The sequence below is a fragment of the Aethalodelphis obliquidens genome, unplaced genomic scaffold (genome assembly GCF_003676395.1).
Source record: "Aethalodelphis obliquidens isolate GAN/ISIS:26980383/991018 unplaced genomic scaffold, ASM367639v1 scaffold12, whole genome shotgun sequence".
Classification (NCBI taxonomy): domain Eukaryota; kingdom Metazoa; phylum Chordata; class Mammalia; order Artiodactyla; family Delphinidae; genus Aethalodelphis; species Aethalodelphis obliquidens.
Genome location: NW_020837956.1, coordinates 21,098,873 through 21,118,146, shown reverse-complemented (window position 1 = coordinate 21,118,146; position 19,274 = coordinate 21,098,873). Strand labels below are relative to the sequence as shown.

The following is a 19,274-nucleotide window of genomic DNA, read 5'->3' as shown; positions in this document are numbered from 1 at the left end:
ACAGATTATTCCTCTTGTTTTGGTCTAGACTGGAGTGTCTGGCTGTTCCCCATAGGGCCACCCCTTTTGGTTCATGTTCTGTGTGTGTTTTTCAAGGGAATAGAAGATGGTGATGAACTTCCATCTGCCAAAGGCCGCAAGGTGTCGAGGAGTCTGTGGTGTGTGAGAATGGGCTGCCCGGCGAGGATGGGTACAGTAGCTCTTGTCTCCCTGGGGCGCCCCATCCAAGGCTGCTGATGGAGATGTTCTGCTTGGCCCGGGCCCGCCGTGGTGGCCCTGTGGGGAGGGGTGTGCATCTGGGCTGTGACTGAGACCTAGTTGGGTCAGCAGGACTCATGGGTAAATTGATGGGCAGGGCTCCCTCACCCAGATCTTGGGGAGAGCAGATGCTGGGCTCAGGAGCATCTGCTGGGAGAGACGGGCTCCCGCAGTCCTGGCCGTGTAGGTGCAGTTTAAGTGGGATGCATTGTTGGTCAGCCTTTTTGTGTGAGCTCAGAGTTTCTCCATTCACTTAGAGCAGCAGGGCCTTTCCCCATCAGAGTGGCCGGCCTGGGACTAGTTTAGAGGCAGAGGTGGAATCAAGGCGGATGAGAAGGAATGGGCCAAGGGGCTAGAGGGTGGGCATTAGGAGGGGTTAGAAATCCAACAGGAATCTGACAGTCACTCCTGTGCCCAAAACTTAAGACCCTTCTGCGATGTCCCGGGAGGAACATGTGTAGACTCCTAAGCTGGGCCCCCGGGGAAGCCCCCTGCCCACCTCTTCTAGAGAAGCTTCCTGCTCTGTCTCCCATGCATGCTCTCTCAGCTCATGTTCCCTGCGTTCTCTCTCACTCCTGTGCCTTTCCCTGCGCTGCGCCGTCTGTACCGGAACGTGCCTATTTATCCTACAAGATGTGGCTCACCTGTCACCTTCTCCCAGAAGCTCTCTCTGGCTCTCTGCCCTCACGTCCTCCGGTGGGGCCGGTTGCCCCCCTCCTTCAGTCCTCTGTCTCCCATTGGTCTGTGAGCTCCTCAGGGCAAAGTCCACATCTCTCATCTCATTATTCTCAGTGTCTGACACTTCTCTTGGAACTCAGTAGGCAAAGAGTGTGGAATGTAGGGATGAATGTCAGAATGATGTGGGGCTCTATCGGGTGGGACCCGGGTGTAGGGCATGAGCTCAGAGACCCAGGTCTGAGTTGGCAGTGGGCGATTGGAGTTCTGTGTGAGGCGGCTCCCATGCTGGCTGAAACAGGCCAGGGGAAATGATGGTCATGTGATCCCAATGTAAGACAACAGAGCTTCTTAACATTTCCCTAGTTCCGGAGGAGTGTAAGCAGAGCCTAGGCAGCCAGGGCTCAGGATACAGGCTCCTGGTAAGACCTTCCCCCACTCTTAGGTTAAATTGTGCAGTCATCCTTCCATGGATTTCCACCCCCTCAGTCCAAGCTCCCTCACCCCATTCTTTTTTTCTTTTTTTAAAAAATTTATTTATTTATTCATTTATTTAATTTTTGCTGCATTGGGTCTTCGCTGCTGCACGCGGGCTTTCTCTAGTTGCAGTGAGCGGGGGCTACTCTTCATTGTGGGGCGCAGGCTTCTCATTGTGGTGGCTTCTCTTGTTTCAGAGCACAGGCTGTAGGCGCACAGGCTTCAGTAGTTGTGGCTCGCAGACTCTAGAGCGCAGGCTCAGTAGTTGTGGCGCACGGGCTTGGTTGCTCCACGGCATGTGGGATCTTCCCGGACCAGGGCTCGAACCCGTGTCCCCTGCATTGGCAGGCGGATTCTTAACCACTGCGCCACCAGGGAAGTCCCCCTCACCCCATTCTTAACGTAGCTTCTGAAAAGAGGAAAAAAAGGCAGGAAGAGAGAGCCCTGCTGCCTGATAAGGGGATAGAGCTCTAGGCAACCCAACTGTTGCCCCCTGAGGAAAAAGCATTTCCAGAGTTCCCAAGGCCTGTGTCCTCAAGCGGCAGGTGGAGGGGAAGCTGGGATGGACTGCGTTGCAAGTGAAACTCTTGTTTCAGCCCCACCTGTCTTTGGGGCTTGTGCATGGGACAGGAGATGTGTCCATCCCCTGGGGCTGCCCAGGTCAGACGCTCCTTCCACGTAGGCTCAGCTCCAGTGGCCCGCAGCTGGCAGGGCTGCGCTCCTCCACGCGGGGTGGCTTGGAGATGGCGGAGCAGCTGCGGGAGCTGACACGGCTGCTGGAGGCTGAGGAGTACCAGTCTCGGATGGAAGGCGTGGGGCGGCTCCTTGAGCACTGCAAGGCCAAGCCAGAGCTCATCACCGCCAACCTGGTCCGGGTGAGTGCTGCCCCGTCTCTGCCCTGTCTTTCCCTGGTGGGTGCAACTTTGGAAAACTCGGGACAGGGTTGGACATTGCGCCAGACATCGCTTCAGGGTAAAGGGAGTCTGACAAGCACTCGCTATCCAATTGCCACGGTAATGCCATAAGACTCTCTGGAAGTGGCCAATTGGGCAAGGGCATCGCCTCCTGCTGGGTGCGCTGGGACCACTCAGAGATGTCCTGGGTGTCTTTCATCCTCCCAGCAGTTTTACAGGGAGGAGGGCCGAGGTGCAGGATGCTGCAGCTAAGGGCGACTCCTGATCCAGCTACGCACATGAGGTTTTGGGGGCAGAACATGTGGCTCGGAGTAAGCACAGGCTTCCACAGGCTGGAAATGAGGGCAGATGCCTGCTACTTCCGGAAGTGAGGCAGCTGACACTCTACATAGAAGAGTAGTTAAGACACAGGCTTCAAGTTTCTTACTAGCTGTGTGATCTGGGCAAGTCATTTAACCTTTGTCAGACTCAGTTTTTGTTTTGGTGGTTTTTTTTTTTTTTTTTTTTGGTCGGGGGGCCCCTCTCTTTTGTGTCCTCTCCCGTTGCGGAGCACAGGCTCAGGATGCGCAGGCCCAGCGGCCATGGCTCACGGGCCCAGCCGCTCCGCGGCATGTGGGATCCTCCCGGACTGGGGCATGAACCCGTGTCCCCTGCATCGGCAGGCGGACTCCCAACCACTGAGCCACCAGGGAAACCCTTTTTTTTTTTTTTTTTTAATGGTAAACTGAGGACGAGAACACGTGCCTCATGGGTCGTTAAGATCACTCCATGAGCGAGTGCAGAGTACCTAACAAGATGCTCTACACCCTACACCCTTTGCGCTCATCGAGTACTCAGTGTACAGCCGTTTCCCCTCTTGTCCTCCTCCCCTTTGAGAGGTGAGCTTTTCTTCGTCACTGGGAATGTACTGGCACAGGCTGGATGGTCCCTGTCAGGGATGCAGGAGGAGTACCCTCCAAGGGCAGTTAGTTGGGCTGTGGGACTCCTGCCCAGACTGGGTTCCCATGGGCTCTTGGTTTCTGTTCCCTCAACAGGTCTTTGATGCTTTCACCCTAAGGCTTCAGGATTCCAACAAGAAAGTGAACCAGTGGGCGCTGGAGTCCCCCTCCAGGATGATGCCCCTCCTGAGAGAGAGCTTACAGCCCGTGCTGCTCTCCATCATCATTGCTGTAGCAGACAACCTCAACTCCAAGAACTCAGGAATTTACACTGCTGCGGCGACGGCGCTGGATGCAGTGATTGAGAGTCTGGGTGAGCCTGCCCACGGCCCCTGCTTGGCTCTGGTAGGCAGCTGGCTCCCTCCCTTGTCCCTCTGTAGGGTTAGGGTTGGACATTCCCACCTTCCCTGCTTGGGAATCAGCAGAGCAGTGAAAGGCATTGATTGGCTCTCAGGCCAAATATTTCCCCAGAGGTTGTGTAGGGCAGGGGTGGGCAGCCCAGGGCCTCCCAGGTTCCTGGTTGGCAGGCTTTTCCATGGGACGTCCACCTGTTAGAAGTGGAGGAGATGTGGAGAATATCTAGTCTTGCCTCCTCGTGGTACAGGTGATGGAAATGACTCACCCCAGGTCACACAGCACCACAGTGAGTGAGCCAACAGGGCACTGATGGGAAAACAGATCACGATTGCCAAGAAGGAGCTAGGAGGAGTTGTCAAATTTTTTCAGTTGTAGAGATGGTAGCAGGGGATGTGGCTTGTATGGGGACCAGGCAGGATGCTGGTGAGACAGTAGGGTAAGCCTGTTGGAGAGGACAAAGGTGGCCACCCTTGTTGTCTAACATGGGAGTCAAGCTGGGACCCATTGGCTTTTTGAGCATGGAATGAATGAGGGTTGCCTTTTAGGAAGACTGGGGCCAGGGCTTGGGGTGGAGAGTGAGGGTGGAGTGGAGGCTTGGGGGAGGAATGAAAAGAACAAAAAGGCGGGAGCTATGGGAGAGACGTCAGGAAAGGCAGGAGCTCCTCTGTTCCTTATGTGCTTTGCAGGAGCACATCTTGGTTCTTGAACGTTAGGTGCTGATACTTCTGTTATCCATTCCTTTCGTAGATGATTAGACGGTGCTATTTGTGTATCTAGTACACAGACTGAAGTGCAAGTTTGAAACCTCCGGTGTGTGAGAACGTAGTACATGATAGATGTATGTCCAGACCAGTAGAACCACGAGTTTTCACAACCTAATCTTGCCTTGCTGGGAGGAAATGTATGATCTGAGAACCGCTGCTGGCTTGTTGCCATATGTCCCGATGAACACAGAGCAATGTCCTGCCTCTAGGACGTGCCGAGCATCTCCGTGGTGCGGCTGGAAACACTGCCTGGTGCACCCACCCCTCCTCCCCATACTGCACCCTGGCCTGAGTGCAGCTCCCTGGGGCTGGGACAGCAGCTGTGTCCTTGGCTGGAGCCTCCAGGAGACGTTTCAGTGACAAATCAAAGGTCTGGTCCGGCCCTTCTCCGCCTCTCGAGATCATAAATATTGTCAATTTCCTCTCTTCATCTCAGAGGGAATTTATGATTTGCTCAGTGTGTTGCTGTAGAACAAACAAAATAAGTCCAGCTCTAAATTACGGCTTGTTCTCGGCGCTGCTTTGGGTAAGTGAGATTGCCGTTGCCAACAACCGAGGCTCTTGGTAAATCACCACGGGCCCTATATTTATTGGGAAAACCTGCATCAAACAAAATAGGCTTTAGCTATTTGAAGAGGCTAAGCACCCTTGTCTGGCGAGAGGAGCTTTTAACGCTTCCCCCTCCAGGTGTTTTAGTTTCCCCTTTTTGCCTTTGAGTCGGCCTCCTTCTGCACGCTGGAGCCTTGGAACTTTGGGCTGCAGAATCTGGTGTCTCACACTGTCGCAAGACTCGGATCCCCTCTACGTGGGGCCCTGCTGTTTCCATTTGGGCTGGACACCCTGGAGAGGGGACCTGGGGATGGCCTGCTTCTGTGATTTGACCACACCTTGAGGCAGGTTGCAGCAACCAGGAAGATGCCTATACTTCTCCTTTCCTCCCGGGACAGGGTCTCCTTGGGGAGGGCTGACGGTGCTCCTTCTGGCCCATCAGCCGGAGGATTTGGTGCCGGGAGAATGGAGGCAAGTGAGAGGGGCACTGCCCTTCTCTCTAATCCTTAGGTCAGCGCTAGGCTGGAATGGAATGGGGTCAAAGGGATGGATGGAGCCCACTAACCCCCTGGCACAAGGCTCCGGAGTGTCACGTCCAGGGTGTTGGCTCCAGGTCATTTGAGCAGGCGTGGTCAAGGGCTTTGCTGTGAGCCATACTCTCTCAACCCAATCAGCAGCGTTGCTTTTGGAAGTGTTCTTAACTGTGACGTAAGGATCCAGCTTCTAAATCCGTGAAGGTCAGAACTGGAGGGATTAGGTTGCCAACGAGAATTCATCACTGTTAGGGAGTACCAGGGGTGGAATCAAGCTCTCCCAGGGAATGGTTCTCTTCTGCCTGGAATGGTCTAGGCCTGGCCTGCAGAGGGAAAAACGGATGCAAGTAATGAAATTTCCCACTGTCCCAGGGGACTAGGTGGTGGACACAGAGGCTGGGGCGGGTGTGACAGGAGAGAAGGGTGTACATCTTCCTTCCCATATCACCCAGGCTGAGCCCAGGCAGCTCTAGTCGACCTTTAGCACCCAGAGGCCCCTCCTGGAAGTGGCGTGGAGCCCTTCGAGCAGCGGGAGCTTTCTCCCAAGCCGGATTCTTCGTGCCCCAGGAGGGATTCTGGGCTCCAGGCTGGAGAGGAGCTGTGAAGTGCTGTGAAATAAATGTGTGGAAAGTCACAGCATGTTACTGTTTATTTCCTGCTCAACGGGGGCCAAGGAGGTCAAGAACACAGGTGAGGCAGGCCGTCTTCTGGCACAAAGTCCAGATCGCACAGCCAAACTGGGAGGTTGGTCTTCTTAGGTGACCTCTTGATTCTGGAATTGGGTGACAAAATCGACACATCAGCCACCACGTCTCTCCCAGTCCCTTCCTTTTCCCTAGGGTGAGTGGGGCGGTGATGTGCTGGTTGACAGAACAGGTGGGATTTCTGCCCATGTCCCCTTTTGGGGGACAGTAAAAAAGGAGACGTTGGGAGCCTTGTTCCCTGACCTCTGCCCTCTGTCACTGCCTGCCTTAAGGCCTCTCTGGGGCTGAGCCTGGAGTGGCACCCTTTCTACTCTTCACCGAGACCCTCTGATTTCAGGGGAGTTGTTCCAGGGATAAGGCAGTTCCTCAGCAGACTGGCTGGTTCTGTCTTTGGGCTCTGTTACTGGGTTAGTTACAGAAGAAACTTCACTAATTAAAGCAGCAGGCTGCTGACAGCTCACCGCACTCCTGGTTAGACTGAACACCGGAAAAAGTTCTCTCAATGTAGTGCAGCCCCTGGCCAGTGCTGGAGGGAGCAGATAAACTCAGAAATGGGCAGCTGCAGATCTACAATACTTCTGCTCTTTTGCTCTGACTTCATTTAGTTTTTTATTATTATTTTTTAAAAATAAATTTACTTATTTATTTATTTTTGGCTGCATTGGGTCTTCATTGCTGCGCGTGGGCTTCCTCTAGTTGTGGTGAGGAGGGGGCTACTCTTCGTTGCGGTGCGCGGGCTTCTCATTGCGGTGGCTTCTCTTGTTGCGGAGCACGGGCTCTAGGTGCGTGGGCTTCAGTAGTTGTGGCATGCGGGCTCAGTAGTTGTGGCTCATGGGCTCTAGAGCGCAGGCTCAGTAGTTGCGGCACACGGGCTTAGTTGCTCTGCAGCATGTGTGATCTTCCTGGACCAGGGCTCGAACCCGTGTCCTCTGCATTGGCAGGTGGATTCTTAACCACTGCGCCACCAGGGAAGCCCCTGTAAATACAATTTTGACTTTGCTCCTTTCATTTAATACCACCCAGTTTCCCATGCTGTTACGTAGTCTTTCTAGTTAACTTAAATAATATTTATATAAACTTTATTTTCCTCCACTGTAAAAGTCGTACTTATTAATTATTGAGAAAGTGAAAAATATGAAGCCTTCGGAAGGAAAAAAACTTACAGTCCCAACTCCTCAAAGAAACCATTATTAACATTTAGCGTTTTTTATGTTAGGTATTTTTTTCTGTGCATCTTTGTGTATAGTGTCATGATAATATTACACATTTAAATTTGCATCCTTCTTTAGAAGAAGCAGGCGTGAGCATTACATATAATGACACACTTGAGTCACTTTTACCAGTTCCGTCACGTGCTACGGCATAGCCTGTAGTTTTCTGTTTCAGTGGATCTTTCCCAGTTTTCCTGCAATGAACAGACCTAGTTTTCCTGGCCACGGAGAATTTGGCTGTGTGACATATTATAACTTACTGAGTCTTGTGCTTATTGCTGGGAGCCCGGTTTGACTGCAGTGTCTTTGCTGCCACTGTCCACGTAGCATGCTTCTTATGTTTTCTTAAAAGCTCTTCTCTGGCTTCCCGGCAGCCTGGGGATGACGTGGCTCAGTGACCTTGGGGTTTGGCTGAATAGAACAGGTGAGAGGCCCGCTAGACCTCAGCCCCACTGTGGGGAGGGGAGGCTAGGTCCAGGGAGGCCAAGGTGTCTGGCTTGCCAGCCCGTGGCTATTTTCTCTATATTGAAGGGCTTTGCTTGCCCCTTTGCGTGGGCAGCACCAAAGCCAGTGTGGCTTCCTTGTGGTGTGGAAGAGAAGCCTATGAAAACCCTGGGCTAGGCTAACAGAGCAGGATTTTTAAGTTTTTGAAAGTTAGATTCCAGCCTCTTAATTGGACGCCCTACCATGAAGGTTGCTGGGCTTTCAGAGTATTTTAGGTAATAATAGTAAGAGTAGCCACAATAACTGATACTTGCATAGTAATTATCTGCTCAAGGCCCTATCCTAAGCAGTTCTATGAGGAAGGTACTAGTATTATCCCTGTTTTACAGACGGGTAAACTGTGGTTTAGAGAGGGTAAGTGACTTGTCCAACGTCACACAGTAAAACATGGAAGATCCAGGTGATCTGGACCCAGAGTCCACCCCCTTAGCTGCTGTCTCATTAAACGTGGGTGTGACCTGAAAGGTGAGCCATCACTATGGAAGTAGTCAGAGGCAGAGAGGCAGCTCCTCGGGGTGGTGTCTGGGGTTTATAGACCCGTTTGGGCCAACTTAGTGTCTCTGCTTCAACATTGCCTTGTTCGCCATAAGCATTTATTGGGCACCTGTTGTGTGCCTGGGAGCATGGGCTGGCACAGATGTCTGCTGGATGTGCATTTTCAAGTAACCCCCAGGTTCTTCACTTCTCTCAGGCTCTGGGAGGCCATGCCAGTGGCCAGGAGAGGGGAGGTCTAGCGGCACCCGTAGAGTGTCCTGGACTGAGTGTTGATGGGGGAGAGCAAGGAGGGAGAAGTCCTTGTGAGCTCATGGCTGATGATGGGGGTGGGACAAACAGAAGCACCTGGAAACAATAATGCAGGTGATGCTGATATAGAAATCTCTTCTTACACATTTACAGGTTTACCAGGACACCCTGAGACCACTTCTCGCGAACTGAAATGTTCTAGAGTCTGGCCTCTCTTTTATCTCCCAGAGCAAATTATTTTAAAGACTCTGGACTTACGGATGGAGCTTTTGCAAGCTGCAGAGATGTACATGGGTACATTTTCTGCTCTATATTTCTGACGGGTCTCAGCAGGAGAGCAAGGGAAGTAGGAGTTAGCTCTCAACTAGAATGGTTTCCTGATGGGAAAAACAAAGCTTTGCTTGTACATCCCTGGGGATGCTGGGGCTCTGTGCTGAGGTATGGAAGGAGCTCAGAGAAGGTGGAACCTGCCTGGAAAGACTTCCTTAGGCAGGTTGCTAACCTCTGTCCCCTGCAAAGAGAAATCTGGCCTTGAGATGGTCAGCGGCTGGAAGTCCAGGACACACTTGCTGGGGCTGCTGTGGTAACGCACCTCGCCTCCCAGCCAGGCGCAGGAAGGCCCACAGCCGCATCCCTGAGGAATGCAGTTTGCTGTTTGCCCACCTCCCATGGAATTCTGCTGTGCCTGCTGTGGTTGCAGATGTTGGGAGCTGGGGATGCTGGGTGCCTCCAGGGGTCATGGAGAGGAAATCCAGGGGTAAAAGGAGATGGGTCCTGCCTTGTTGATTTTCTAGGTTAGCATCCCTTTCTTAGGTGAAGAGTCACTTTCCTCACCTTGCTCGTCCGTCTTTTGTGAGGGATGCAGGACTTCAAGCTTAATAGTTTGGGAAACCAGGAGACGTCAGCTGGAACGGGGAAGAAGGAGCAGCTTCTAAACTCGGTAGCTGTGGGATCCGGCTGGAGTTGACTTTAGAAATAACAATCAAAGAACGTCAGAGAGCCTCTTTATCCCCAAACATCTCCCAGCCCATTTGCTGGGGTTTCACCATTAGTGGTTCATCTCTAATAAACACTCCTTTAAGATCCCAGTGGAGAAGAGCTCGGGGCTGCAGCCTTCACCCATGGGTGTGGCTGGGTAGCAGGGGACCTGGGCTCCTGGGGCAGTGTGGCTGGAGTGCTCGCTGTAGGGGTGCTGGGAGGTTATAAATAAACTACTGAGAGATCATATGCGCTCCCCCCACCCCTAACCTGCACATTCCCTCCTCTGACCCTACCAGAGCCAGCCAGGGGCTTCTGCTCCCGACAAGGTGACCAGCCATCAGGGTTTACCAGGGATGTGGGGCTTTCGGTGCTAAACTGGGGAAGGTCCTGGGCAGACTGAGACGTGTTGGTCACCCTAGCTCCAGAACCCCAGGCTCTTGCTTACATGAGCATGGAGCCTCCCACCGCGTTAGAGTTCACGTTCAAGTGTCTGTCTCCTCCGCCAAGGAGTCTCTTGAGGGGGCCGAGGAGCAGAAAGACCAGGTCTTATTTAGTTCTCAGCTCCATGCTTATTATTTAGAGGGTATCAGTAAATTTTCAACGTGGAAATAACCGACCATCTGGTAGTGGGTACATTCTCTTGGTTAGAGCCCAAGTTCGGGCTTTGAGGAGAGCCGTGATTTCTGAACTCCGATCCTAGCCCTTTACTGACCTTTGGTATAATCGTGGCTCAGTGCCTCAGTTTCCCCTAAAACTGTATCTCTATATCCACATCTACATCTATTCATCCATCTATCTCTATATATCATTCACCTATCTGTTATCTATCATCTACAGCTCTCGTATATAATACTCCATCTATCATCTACCTATTATCTATATCTATCACCTACTTGTCTGTCTACCTACCTCTCGACTACTTAGCTATTTCTATCTCATCTATCAATCGTGCACCTGTCATCAATCATCTATATCTACGTATCGATCGGTCTATCGATCTACCTACCTCCTTTGCCCCAAAGCTCACAGCCGTTTTGAGGAAGCACAGACAATATCTATGGATCTATGGGAGTAAATGGGGCCTGTGATAGTGTAACTATCACTGTTCCCCAAACACCCCATGTACATTCACTTTTTAAAGTGGCCCCATCATAACCTGGAAAAATTAATTCAGCTTCCCAAAGCGGCTCTTCCCTATGTAGGTGCTGCGGGTACCTAGCCCGGAACAGTTGGTGCCTTCGCTCGGGCCACAGCATCATGGCCACTGACATTCTCCATCTCTCCCAGACACCCTTGGCCTCCTACGAGCGTTTGCTGGGCGGGTGCGTTTCCTGAGTGGCCGCGCAGTGCTTGATGTCACAGAACGTCTGTCCGGTGAGCATCTAGCCTCCCAGCCCATCTCTGTTCTTCTTCTCTCCTGGCATGTAGTTGAACCACCTACTTATCTTAGACCAAAAATCATCAACTAATCCCCACAGACCATTTTAAAAAAGTTGATAATCTGCTTTAAAAAATAATTCCCACATTGCCGGAGACAATCTTTGTTTTGGGTCAAAATGAGGCAGGTCTGTACACAGCCAAAATAGTTTTAAAGAAACTATTATGCATTTCTTCCTCTTTGCAGATGGGGCTTCCACTAGCCCCACAGGGTACCTTTGTGTGAATCAGAAAAATCCACCTCTCTGGGTCAACACCACCTCATGGGTGCCTGGCTGGGTCAGCAGCAGCTCTGTCGCTCTGACCTTGGGCAGGTTACTTAACAGGTTACTGAACTTGCCAAAAGCCTCCTCCCCCATACTAGGAGGGTCCCACCTAGGAAGGAGGCAGGAGGACCCAATCTGTTCTCTAGACTCCCAAGGGCCCCCCTAAGATCCACATGGATCATGCCACCCCCAGCTTACATCCTTGCGTGGCTCCCAAGCAGTCTCCAGGATGGCGTCCAGGGTCCCCGGAGTGCCCCACAGGTCACTGCCTGGCCTTCTAGCCTCTGCCCCTTTTATTCACCCCCAGTGATATGCACTGGGTCATTTACTCCTCATAACAACCGCAGAAGGAGGGTGTGGGTTCCATGGTTGTCCCTTTTGTAGAAATAAGAAACACGGAGCTAAGGAAGTTTAAGGTCCCTTGACTAGTAATCCAGGATTTGTCTCCGGGAGCTGGGCTGCAGAGCCAAGCCCTCAACCTCTGTATGGTGCTGCCGTTCCTTGGGTGGCCCCTGCCTTGGCCTCTGGGCGCCAGCACGTTGCAGGGGCAGACCTCCCATCCTCTCCCTGTTGCCTGCCCACGGGCAAAGCCCTTCTCACTCTCCTTCCTCCACCGGGGCGGTGCCCACTTGGTCTGGCATCGCCTCCTCTGTCTCCCTTCTCCCTGACCCTCCGGCCTGAGTTTCGCGTGCCAGCCTCAGTCGCTGGCCCAGCCAGGGCCTCCCAGCATTGAGCTCTCCGGGGCTGAACTCGGTGCATGTCGCCTGCCCAAGGGCGTCATTCCCACTCCTCCGCCGTCCCATCTCTTGCTCCTGGCCTTGCCTCTGCGCCCTGGTTCAGTCTTCCCCGTGTCCCTGGAGTGGCCCCTTACTTCCAGTCCAGGTGCCAGACCTGCTCCAAACAGATGGCGCGAGTGAGGCCATCTGATGGGGGCTACGATGCAGCTGCAGTGCCAGGCTGTGGGTGCCTTGGGGTGAGAATGGGGTCACGTAACTGAGACCACGTTGGGTATCAGACAAGGAACTCTTTTCTGCTACTCAAAATCAGCATTCTCTGATTACCTGTCCTTGTACAGGTAATTTATGGGCCCCAGAGGCGAGTGGGTATTCATTTACTGTACATATTACCCTACTATATCCAAGAGATCTCAAAAACAAGAGTTTCTACATAGTTCTATTAACTCTGTGTCAGCCAGGAACAGGGAAGAAAATTTCAATTGACGCAAGGCGTGGACTCATAATAGCACAGCTTAACGCAGGAGTAAATCTTTTGCTAATTACTTCAGCTGTCTTTTAAGCTCGATTTTAATGGGTTTTTCCTCGTGATGTCCCCCTACCAGCTCCTGAGCCACCTGCTCCCCGCAGGCAGGTGAATGTGGTCTAAGGGTGGACGTGAGCTTCCTGGGGCCGGGGTGTAGATGCCTCGCTGCAGGAGGAGAGGGTCCAGGGGTGAGGTGCCAGGAAGGAGGAGTGGGGGAGGTGTGGCAGGTTAGGGGCAGGTGAACCCCTCACCATTTGGTGGGGTCAGGGGAGCCCTGCCTGGGCCTGGCTCCTGCGATAGTTTTCACCTCCGGTTGCAGCAGAGATTCAGTGGAGGTTTAGGAAACCTTTGAGTTAGAGTTGTTCAGTACAGGTGGTTAATCGGATGACTAGTTTTCTTTCTGTTCCCTCTGGCTGCCCCCCTTCCACCTCCCCTTGCCCCTCCCACCCTCCCACCACCCTTGGGGCTGACCAGGTGGCTTTAGGGTTAACTGTGCCCTCCCTTCTTAGCCTTTTTCCAGCACAGGTAACATAACTCTCACCTCTTGGCCCCATTTTATGAAGTTGGCGCAGCTGGCATGGCTCACTGGGTGCAGTCCTGCCTTCCCAGGAATGAGGACCACCTTGACTTTGGAGGGCTCTGTGTCACCGGGAGCCCCCGGGGAGGCCCCCAGTGTGGGGTGCAGGAATCTTGAGGGTACGGCCAGAGAGTCAAGGTACACATTTCATGGGAGATGGCACAGTGAGAGAGTCAGGCTGAGCTGAGGGGGGCCCGGGCCATCCTCTCCGGTTCCCCACTGTCCCAGGCTGGGTCTGAAATCAGAGGGACCCTACAGGGCTCCCGCTGCAAAATATCCTGGTGGGTTGGATGAAGTTGATGAAGGAAGAACAAATTGGGGGTTTCTCTAAAAATAAAACAAAACTCCAGACCAGCCTCTAAAACGTGGAACTCCAAGAGGTTTGGGGCAGCAAGAGGTGGGAAGAGCGTGGGCTTTAGAGTCAAGGAAGGCTTGGCCTCTGTCCCCTGCTCTTGTTAGCTGTGGCATCCGGGGCCAGCTCCTCGACCCCTGAGTGTTGGTTTCCTCCGCCGTGAAACAGACGAGTGTCCTGCCTCTCGGGTGAGAGTGAAATGGCGCCACAGACGCATAGCCCTGAGCCCTGGACTCAGGCTCCGGCAGTGTTAGTTTCCCGGGTGTGTCTCAGCTCAGGGAACTTTCCAACTTCTCTGTCCCATGAATAAATCAAGTGCTTCTCTAAGCGTCGTTTGCCTTCACCAGGACTTATCCTTTGGCGGGATGATAGGCGGGATGCTGATTGTCAAGCAAGTATTCGCACGAACGCACGTAGGGTGACACGGCCAAGGCTGCGGGCCAGAGCAGCCCCTCTGAAGCGGCTTGGGGTACCCCTTGATGAGGCCTTGACGTTGGAGGCAGCCCTGCAATTACTGTGTGACGGAGAGCCTGCTGGCAGGTTTTAGCCTGTCTCTGGGTTTTCTGGGGTCTCGAGAAGGCAGGGGGCCTGGGGTAACCAGATTTGGGGCGTTCTTCACTGGAATGAAGGGTCTGTGCAGAGCCTGATGGTTTCCAAAGCACGTTCGTGCCTCCTGCGTCACTGCTGGGCTTATCGTGAGGTGTGGCATCGGAACTGGGGAGGCCGTGCTGGTTTTATCTCCCACTGGCTGTTCTATCTTCCAGAATGCTTCATTTGAGAGTCTCGACCTTTCTTCCTAGTACAAGTTTTCGCTGTGTGGACTCTCCTAGGTGGTAATGCAGATTAAAGCACTACTAGGACCAAGTTACTCTTTGTCACATGCCTACTTGCATAGGCACTTCGCCTACACGTATTATCTAATCTCTAACAGTCTTAGGAGTTTGGTTCAGAATTATTATCCTTACTTTACAGATCAGGCAACAGGCTCAGAAAGGTTGGGTGGCTTTCTCAAGCTCACACAGCTAGTAAATAACAGAGGCAGGATAGCAATCCAGATGCGTCTGCCTCTTTCCTTCGCCCTGGGCCTCAGGGACCAGTTATACTGTCATATGCCCTGAGCCCTTTCACCTTCGCATACCCCTTCCTCTGTAAAAAAAATGTTTAAAAGTGTACTTTATGACTGGTTGGTAGGAACACAAATAGAAATCAGGCTGGATAGCTTCAGACTTTTTTCTTCTGATTTTAAAAGAATTTAAAATATTTCCATGGGCCCCTAAGTGTATTATGAGCCCTAGGTAGTGCGTCTAATGGATTAGTGGGCCCTGCTGGGTTGCCTGCCTTTTGGGGGACAGAGTTGGTGTCCCCAGAGAAGGCAGTGGGAGAGAGAGAGAGTGCTTGACTCAAGTGACTCTCCCTCTTTTCTGCCTGACAGTGTTGGTGGCCTCAGTTTACCCCCGAAAGCCCCAGGCCGTGGAGTGCCACGTACTTCCGGTCCTCTGGTACTTCTTGAATAACATGTTCGGGAACGGCATCCTGCCCGGGCGCGGTGGGAGCGTCTGCACGGCCGTCTGCCGGCTGTGCAGGAGCCTCCAGGGGCAGATGGGCTCCTGGCTGCAGGACTTGGCCGCCAGCCAGCCAAAGCAAGTCCTCAAAACGCTCCAGGAGCTCTTAGACCCGGAATCCCTGTGAGACAGCCCCAAGGTCACTGACGGGGCGCGGGGGGAGGGCACCTGACAGCAAGACAACTGGCAGCTCACGCCCCTTTCATCTGGATTAAAGACAGATCTAGAATGAGCAATCGTTATTTTTATCTTATTTTATTTTTATGATGGAATAATCTCCTGGTCTACTTCCCCATAGAGTTCCAGATGTACATAGTGTATTTTGAGGTAGAAATAAAATAATTACTTATTTTTCTAAGGTTTTATTATCTTGTACTTTTTTACCCCCACAGAATTTTCTAGTAGCTAGGTTTACGACAAAGAAAACAAAACATGATATGGAAACAACCTATGTGCCCATTTTTGGATGAATGGATAAAGGGGATGCAGTGCATGCGCGCACGCACACACACACACACACACACACACACACACACACACAGGAATACTATAAGCCATAAAAAAGATGAAATCTTGTGACAACATGGATGAAACTTGAGGGTATTATGCTAAGTGAAATAAATCAAATGGAGAAAGACAAATACCATAAGATTTCACCCATATGTGGAATATAAAAGAACGAAAGCAAAAAACAAAGAAAAAGAACAAACCAAACAGATGCAAACAAATACAGAGAACAGCGTAGCAGCTACCATAGAGGAAGGGGCATGGTGGGGCGAGAGCAAATAGGGGAAAGGGAATTAACAGCATGGTGATGAATAGAAACTAAACCTTTGGTGGTAAGCTCACTGCAATGTATACAGAAGTCAAAATATAATATTGTACACATAAAAAAATTAAAAAAGAAAACAAAACACGACAACAGCAAAACCAGCTGCTGATGCTACTGAGATGAAGAATGAGGGAGAAAAGTATAGCACAGATCCCCATGTTGCAGACCATTTTGGGGCTCCTATCTGTGCGCAGCTGGAAAAGCCCTCCTGAACCCAGAGACCCTGAGTTGGCCATTCAAATCCAGCCCATTTGTCATAAGCCTGATTTGGGGTGAACATAAGCATCTCTGGGGGACATCCTGCTTCTGCGTTACAAAATCTTCAGTGCAGCATCCTATGTCCTATGTCCTATGGGAACATTCTAACAGGATCTAAAGGCAAGGAGAGTTTGACATTGGCGTTACTGACAGCCTTCTCTGGAAGGTGGCTTCCTGGCTAGTTCTGAAGAGGACTGGAGGATGATTCACATTTGAAATACCGTAAACAAAAGGACTGGGTGAAGCACAAAGCACCATGGTGTGCAGATGTCATGCGGGAGCTCTGAAACCACACAGGTTACTCCAGCTGGGCCGGATGGGATCGTGGACCTGGAGAGGTGTGTTGGACGCAGGCTGGACCAGAACACGAAGAAGGTGGAGCCACTGATGGAGCAACGAGAGGAATGGGAAATGGGGTCCTGGCAGTGAGAGGGGGATGGATGCCAAGGGCTGGGGCTCTAGACACAGGAGGAGTGTCTCTGCCTTGCCTGGGGGCAGTGGCCGGCTGACAACAGTGTGACCAGAAAGAACTAGAGCTCAGATCGTGACCTCAAACACATGGGTAAGGTGAAGGCTGAAGGGGCAGCATCCCAGTTCCAACCCAGGAGCCAGACCCACAGCAGCAGTCTGGGGCAGATCCAGATGGCCAGGCCCTGAGGCCCAGCTTCATGCCAGCAAGTTTTCTGCCAGGCCCACCAGTGGACCTCTCTCCACTGTCACCCACCCCGAGGTACAACATCGGTCCACTTCTCTGTTCTGAGCCCCTCCTGAGAGTGTGGGGCAGAGCAGGCTGGGAATCTTCTGATCAGCTCATGCAATGTTGCCAGGTGTAACTAGGCTGCCCCCGCTCGCCCCCCTTGCCACGAATGCCCTGGGGTGAGCCTGGGCGTGGTACAGTCATCCTGGGACTTGGGCTTTTAATAGGCAGCTTAAGTGTGCTGGGTAATTTCAGCCACAGCCTTAGCGGCTTCTCACCTCTTTGTGACCTTAGCAGGGACTTCCCCGGCACCACCATGCCCTTTGTTGATTCTGACTGACCGGGCAAACATCAAAGATGCCCAAGAGGCTGAAATTAAACTTTTACACAATTTAATTAATTGAGTTTGCTTGGAGTCTGAGCAGACTTCTTCAGTTTGAGACTGACATTTTCTGCTGGTCAAGATCCTAGAGCCTATCAGAATATTTCAGGATTTTTTAGAACTGTAGGAGCCCAAGGATTTTGAAGGCAGAAATTAAGCTCAAAGACGTTGCCCTGTCTGCCTGCATTCGGGTCCTGCCTTCTGTCTTCAAACCGGAAGCTTCCCAACTCCTGTGCTCTGTACCCATCCTCACAGGTGGGTGTTTAAAATAACTGAAAACAGCTGAAAAGCAAAGAATAAATCATTGCATGGTTCTTTTCCCTTCACTACTTCAGGTTTTAATCTAGTCTCTGGGCAGCTGGGCTCTGAGGGCAACACCCCTGGCACAATCTCAGTGGGGAGGCTGGGTGGAAATTTTGTCTCAAAAGTTTCCCACATCATTACTTTTAAAACAAAGGGAAGACAGCTTATTAGTAACCTGGGCCTGTTGGGAGTGCCTGCAGGACTGAGACCTAATGGGAAATGAAGATTGTCCTGAGAGCCACGGCGGGTTTGAGCAGAGCCCACCTCATTCTTTGCTTGGCTGGCTGTGCGTGTAGCCAGGAGCTCTACTTACCCAAGGTGCTCTTGGGGTGGGAATATAGCATCGAGCTATGGAAGAGCTTTTTTTTCTCTCTCTCTCTCTCTTTCTCTCTCTCCATTGTGAGAATCAAGAACCAAAGTCTTGTCTGAGAACATGTAACTGCTTAGGAATTCCTTGCTTGGGAATTGTTGAGATTTTAGGAAAATTGTTTTACAGGCCCCACTTCTTATCTTATTCTCTCTTCCCTGCTTCATTCCTTGCCTCCTGAGTGGAGAAATGTTTCTCCATTCTCATTGTACTTCGGAATCGTCCAATGAGATTTTTAAAAATGCTGACACCTGGGCCCATCCCCGGGGATTTTTGTTCCATGGGTATGGGGTAGGGCCCAGACGGCTGTCTTTTCTTCTTTTCTTTTCTTTCTTTCCTTTCCTTTCCTTTGTTTCCTTCAGGCTTTATTGAGGTATAATTGACATATAACGCTGTGTAAGTTTAAGGTGTGCAGTTGTTACCCAACCAGATTCATTTGCTTGGCGTGCAGGAAGCTAAACGCTGAGGTGCTGAGGTCTGCAGCAGAGAAAGGGTTTCTAAGGCAGCCAAGCGAGGAGCTGGAAGAACGTTTCAGATCTGCTTCCCCAGAAGGTGAGGGGCTGGGATATTTGTAGGATAAAGAAGCAGGGGGGTTCTGAGGCGTGGGGAGTGTGGGGAAAGGTGATTGGAGATAAGAAAAAAGGTGAGGTAAGAAAAAGGTTGCGTTCTGTGCAGGTGCAACTAGGCTACGTGCTTCTTCATGGGACACATGTTCAGAAAATGGTGGCCTTAGCATGTTCTGAGGGTGAAGTTTTTGGCCCTCTCACTTCAAAAGGTCATGACACTTAACGCAGGCACAGTTGGAGGGTCAGTTGTCCCAACCAGTCTTAACTGGCCTGAGCTGGGCAACAGCTGACTCCAAGCTCCTGGAAAACAACTTGGGCAAACGTGTTATTGTTTAGGTTATGTAATGCTAGGAGGACGTGCAAGTTTTTGTGAAAACAATTACAGCGAGCTTGATCAGCGTAGGCAGCTTATAGTTATTATTTATTAAGCAGGTTATAGTTTAATGGCTCTAACTGATGACTACCCTCGGCTTCACAATGTATTGTTTGATACGCTTACATATTGCAGAACGATGGCCGCCATAGCCTTAGCTCAAGTCTCCATCTGGTCACATAATTGCGATTTCTTTTCTGTGTTGAGAATCTCTCAGATTTACTCTCTTGGCCACATTCACATGTATAATACAAAACTGTTAGCTATAATCACCCTGCTGCACAGTAGATTCCCAGAATTTATCAGCCTTTTGACTGGAAGTTTGTACACTTTGATCCATGTCCCCCCATAGTCCCCACCCCTGGCCCCCACCTCCCCAACCCCTGGTAACCACCACTCCACTGTCTGTTTCTCCGAATTCAGCTTTTTTAGA

At 51.5% G+C, this 19,274-nt stretch overlaps 1 protein-coding gene across 1 annotated transcript in view; it reads left to right on the top strand.

Moving 5' to 3' along the window:
* The window catches only part of TOGARAM2 (TOG array regulator of axonemal microtubules 2), a 39,804-nt gene extending 24,307 nt beyond the window's left edge, over nucleotides 1-15,497 (top strand). Inside the window, 7 exon segments of the mRNA XM_027113485.1 lie at nucleotides 97-151; nucleotides 154-190; nucleotides 2,093-2,285; nucleotides 3,359-3,575; nucleotides 10,897-10,983; nucleotides 14,934-15,217; nucleotides 15,219-15,497. Coding sequence (XP_026969286.1) covers nucleotides 97-151; nucleotides 154-190; nucleotides 2,093-2,285; nucleotides 3,359-3,575; nucleotides 10,897-10,983; nucleotides 14,934-15,217; nucleotides 15,219-15,278 — 933 coding nt within the window. The 3' untranslated portion in view covers nucleotides 15,279-15,497.
* The last annotated feature ends 3,777 nt before the right edge of the window (nucleotides 15,498-19,274 follow it).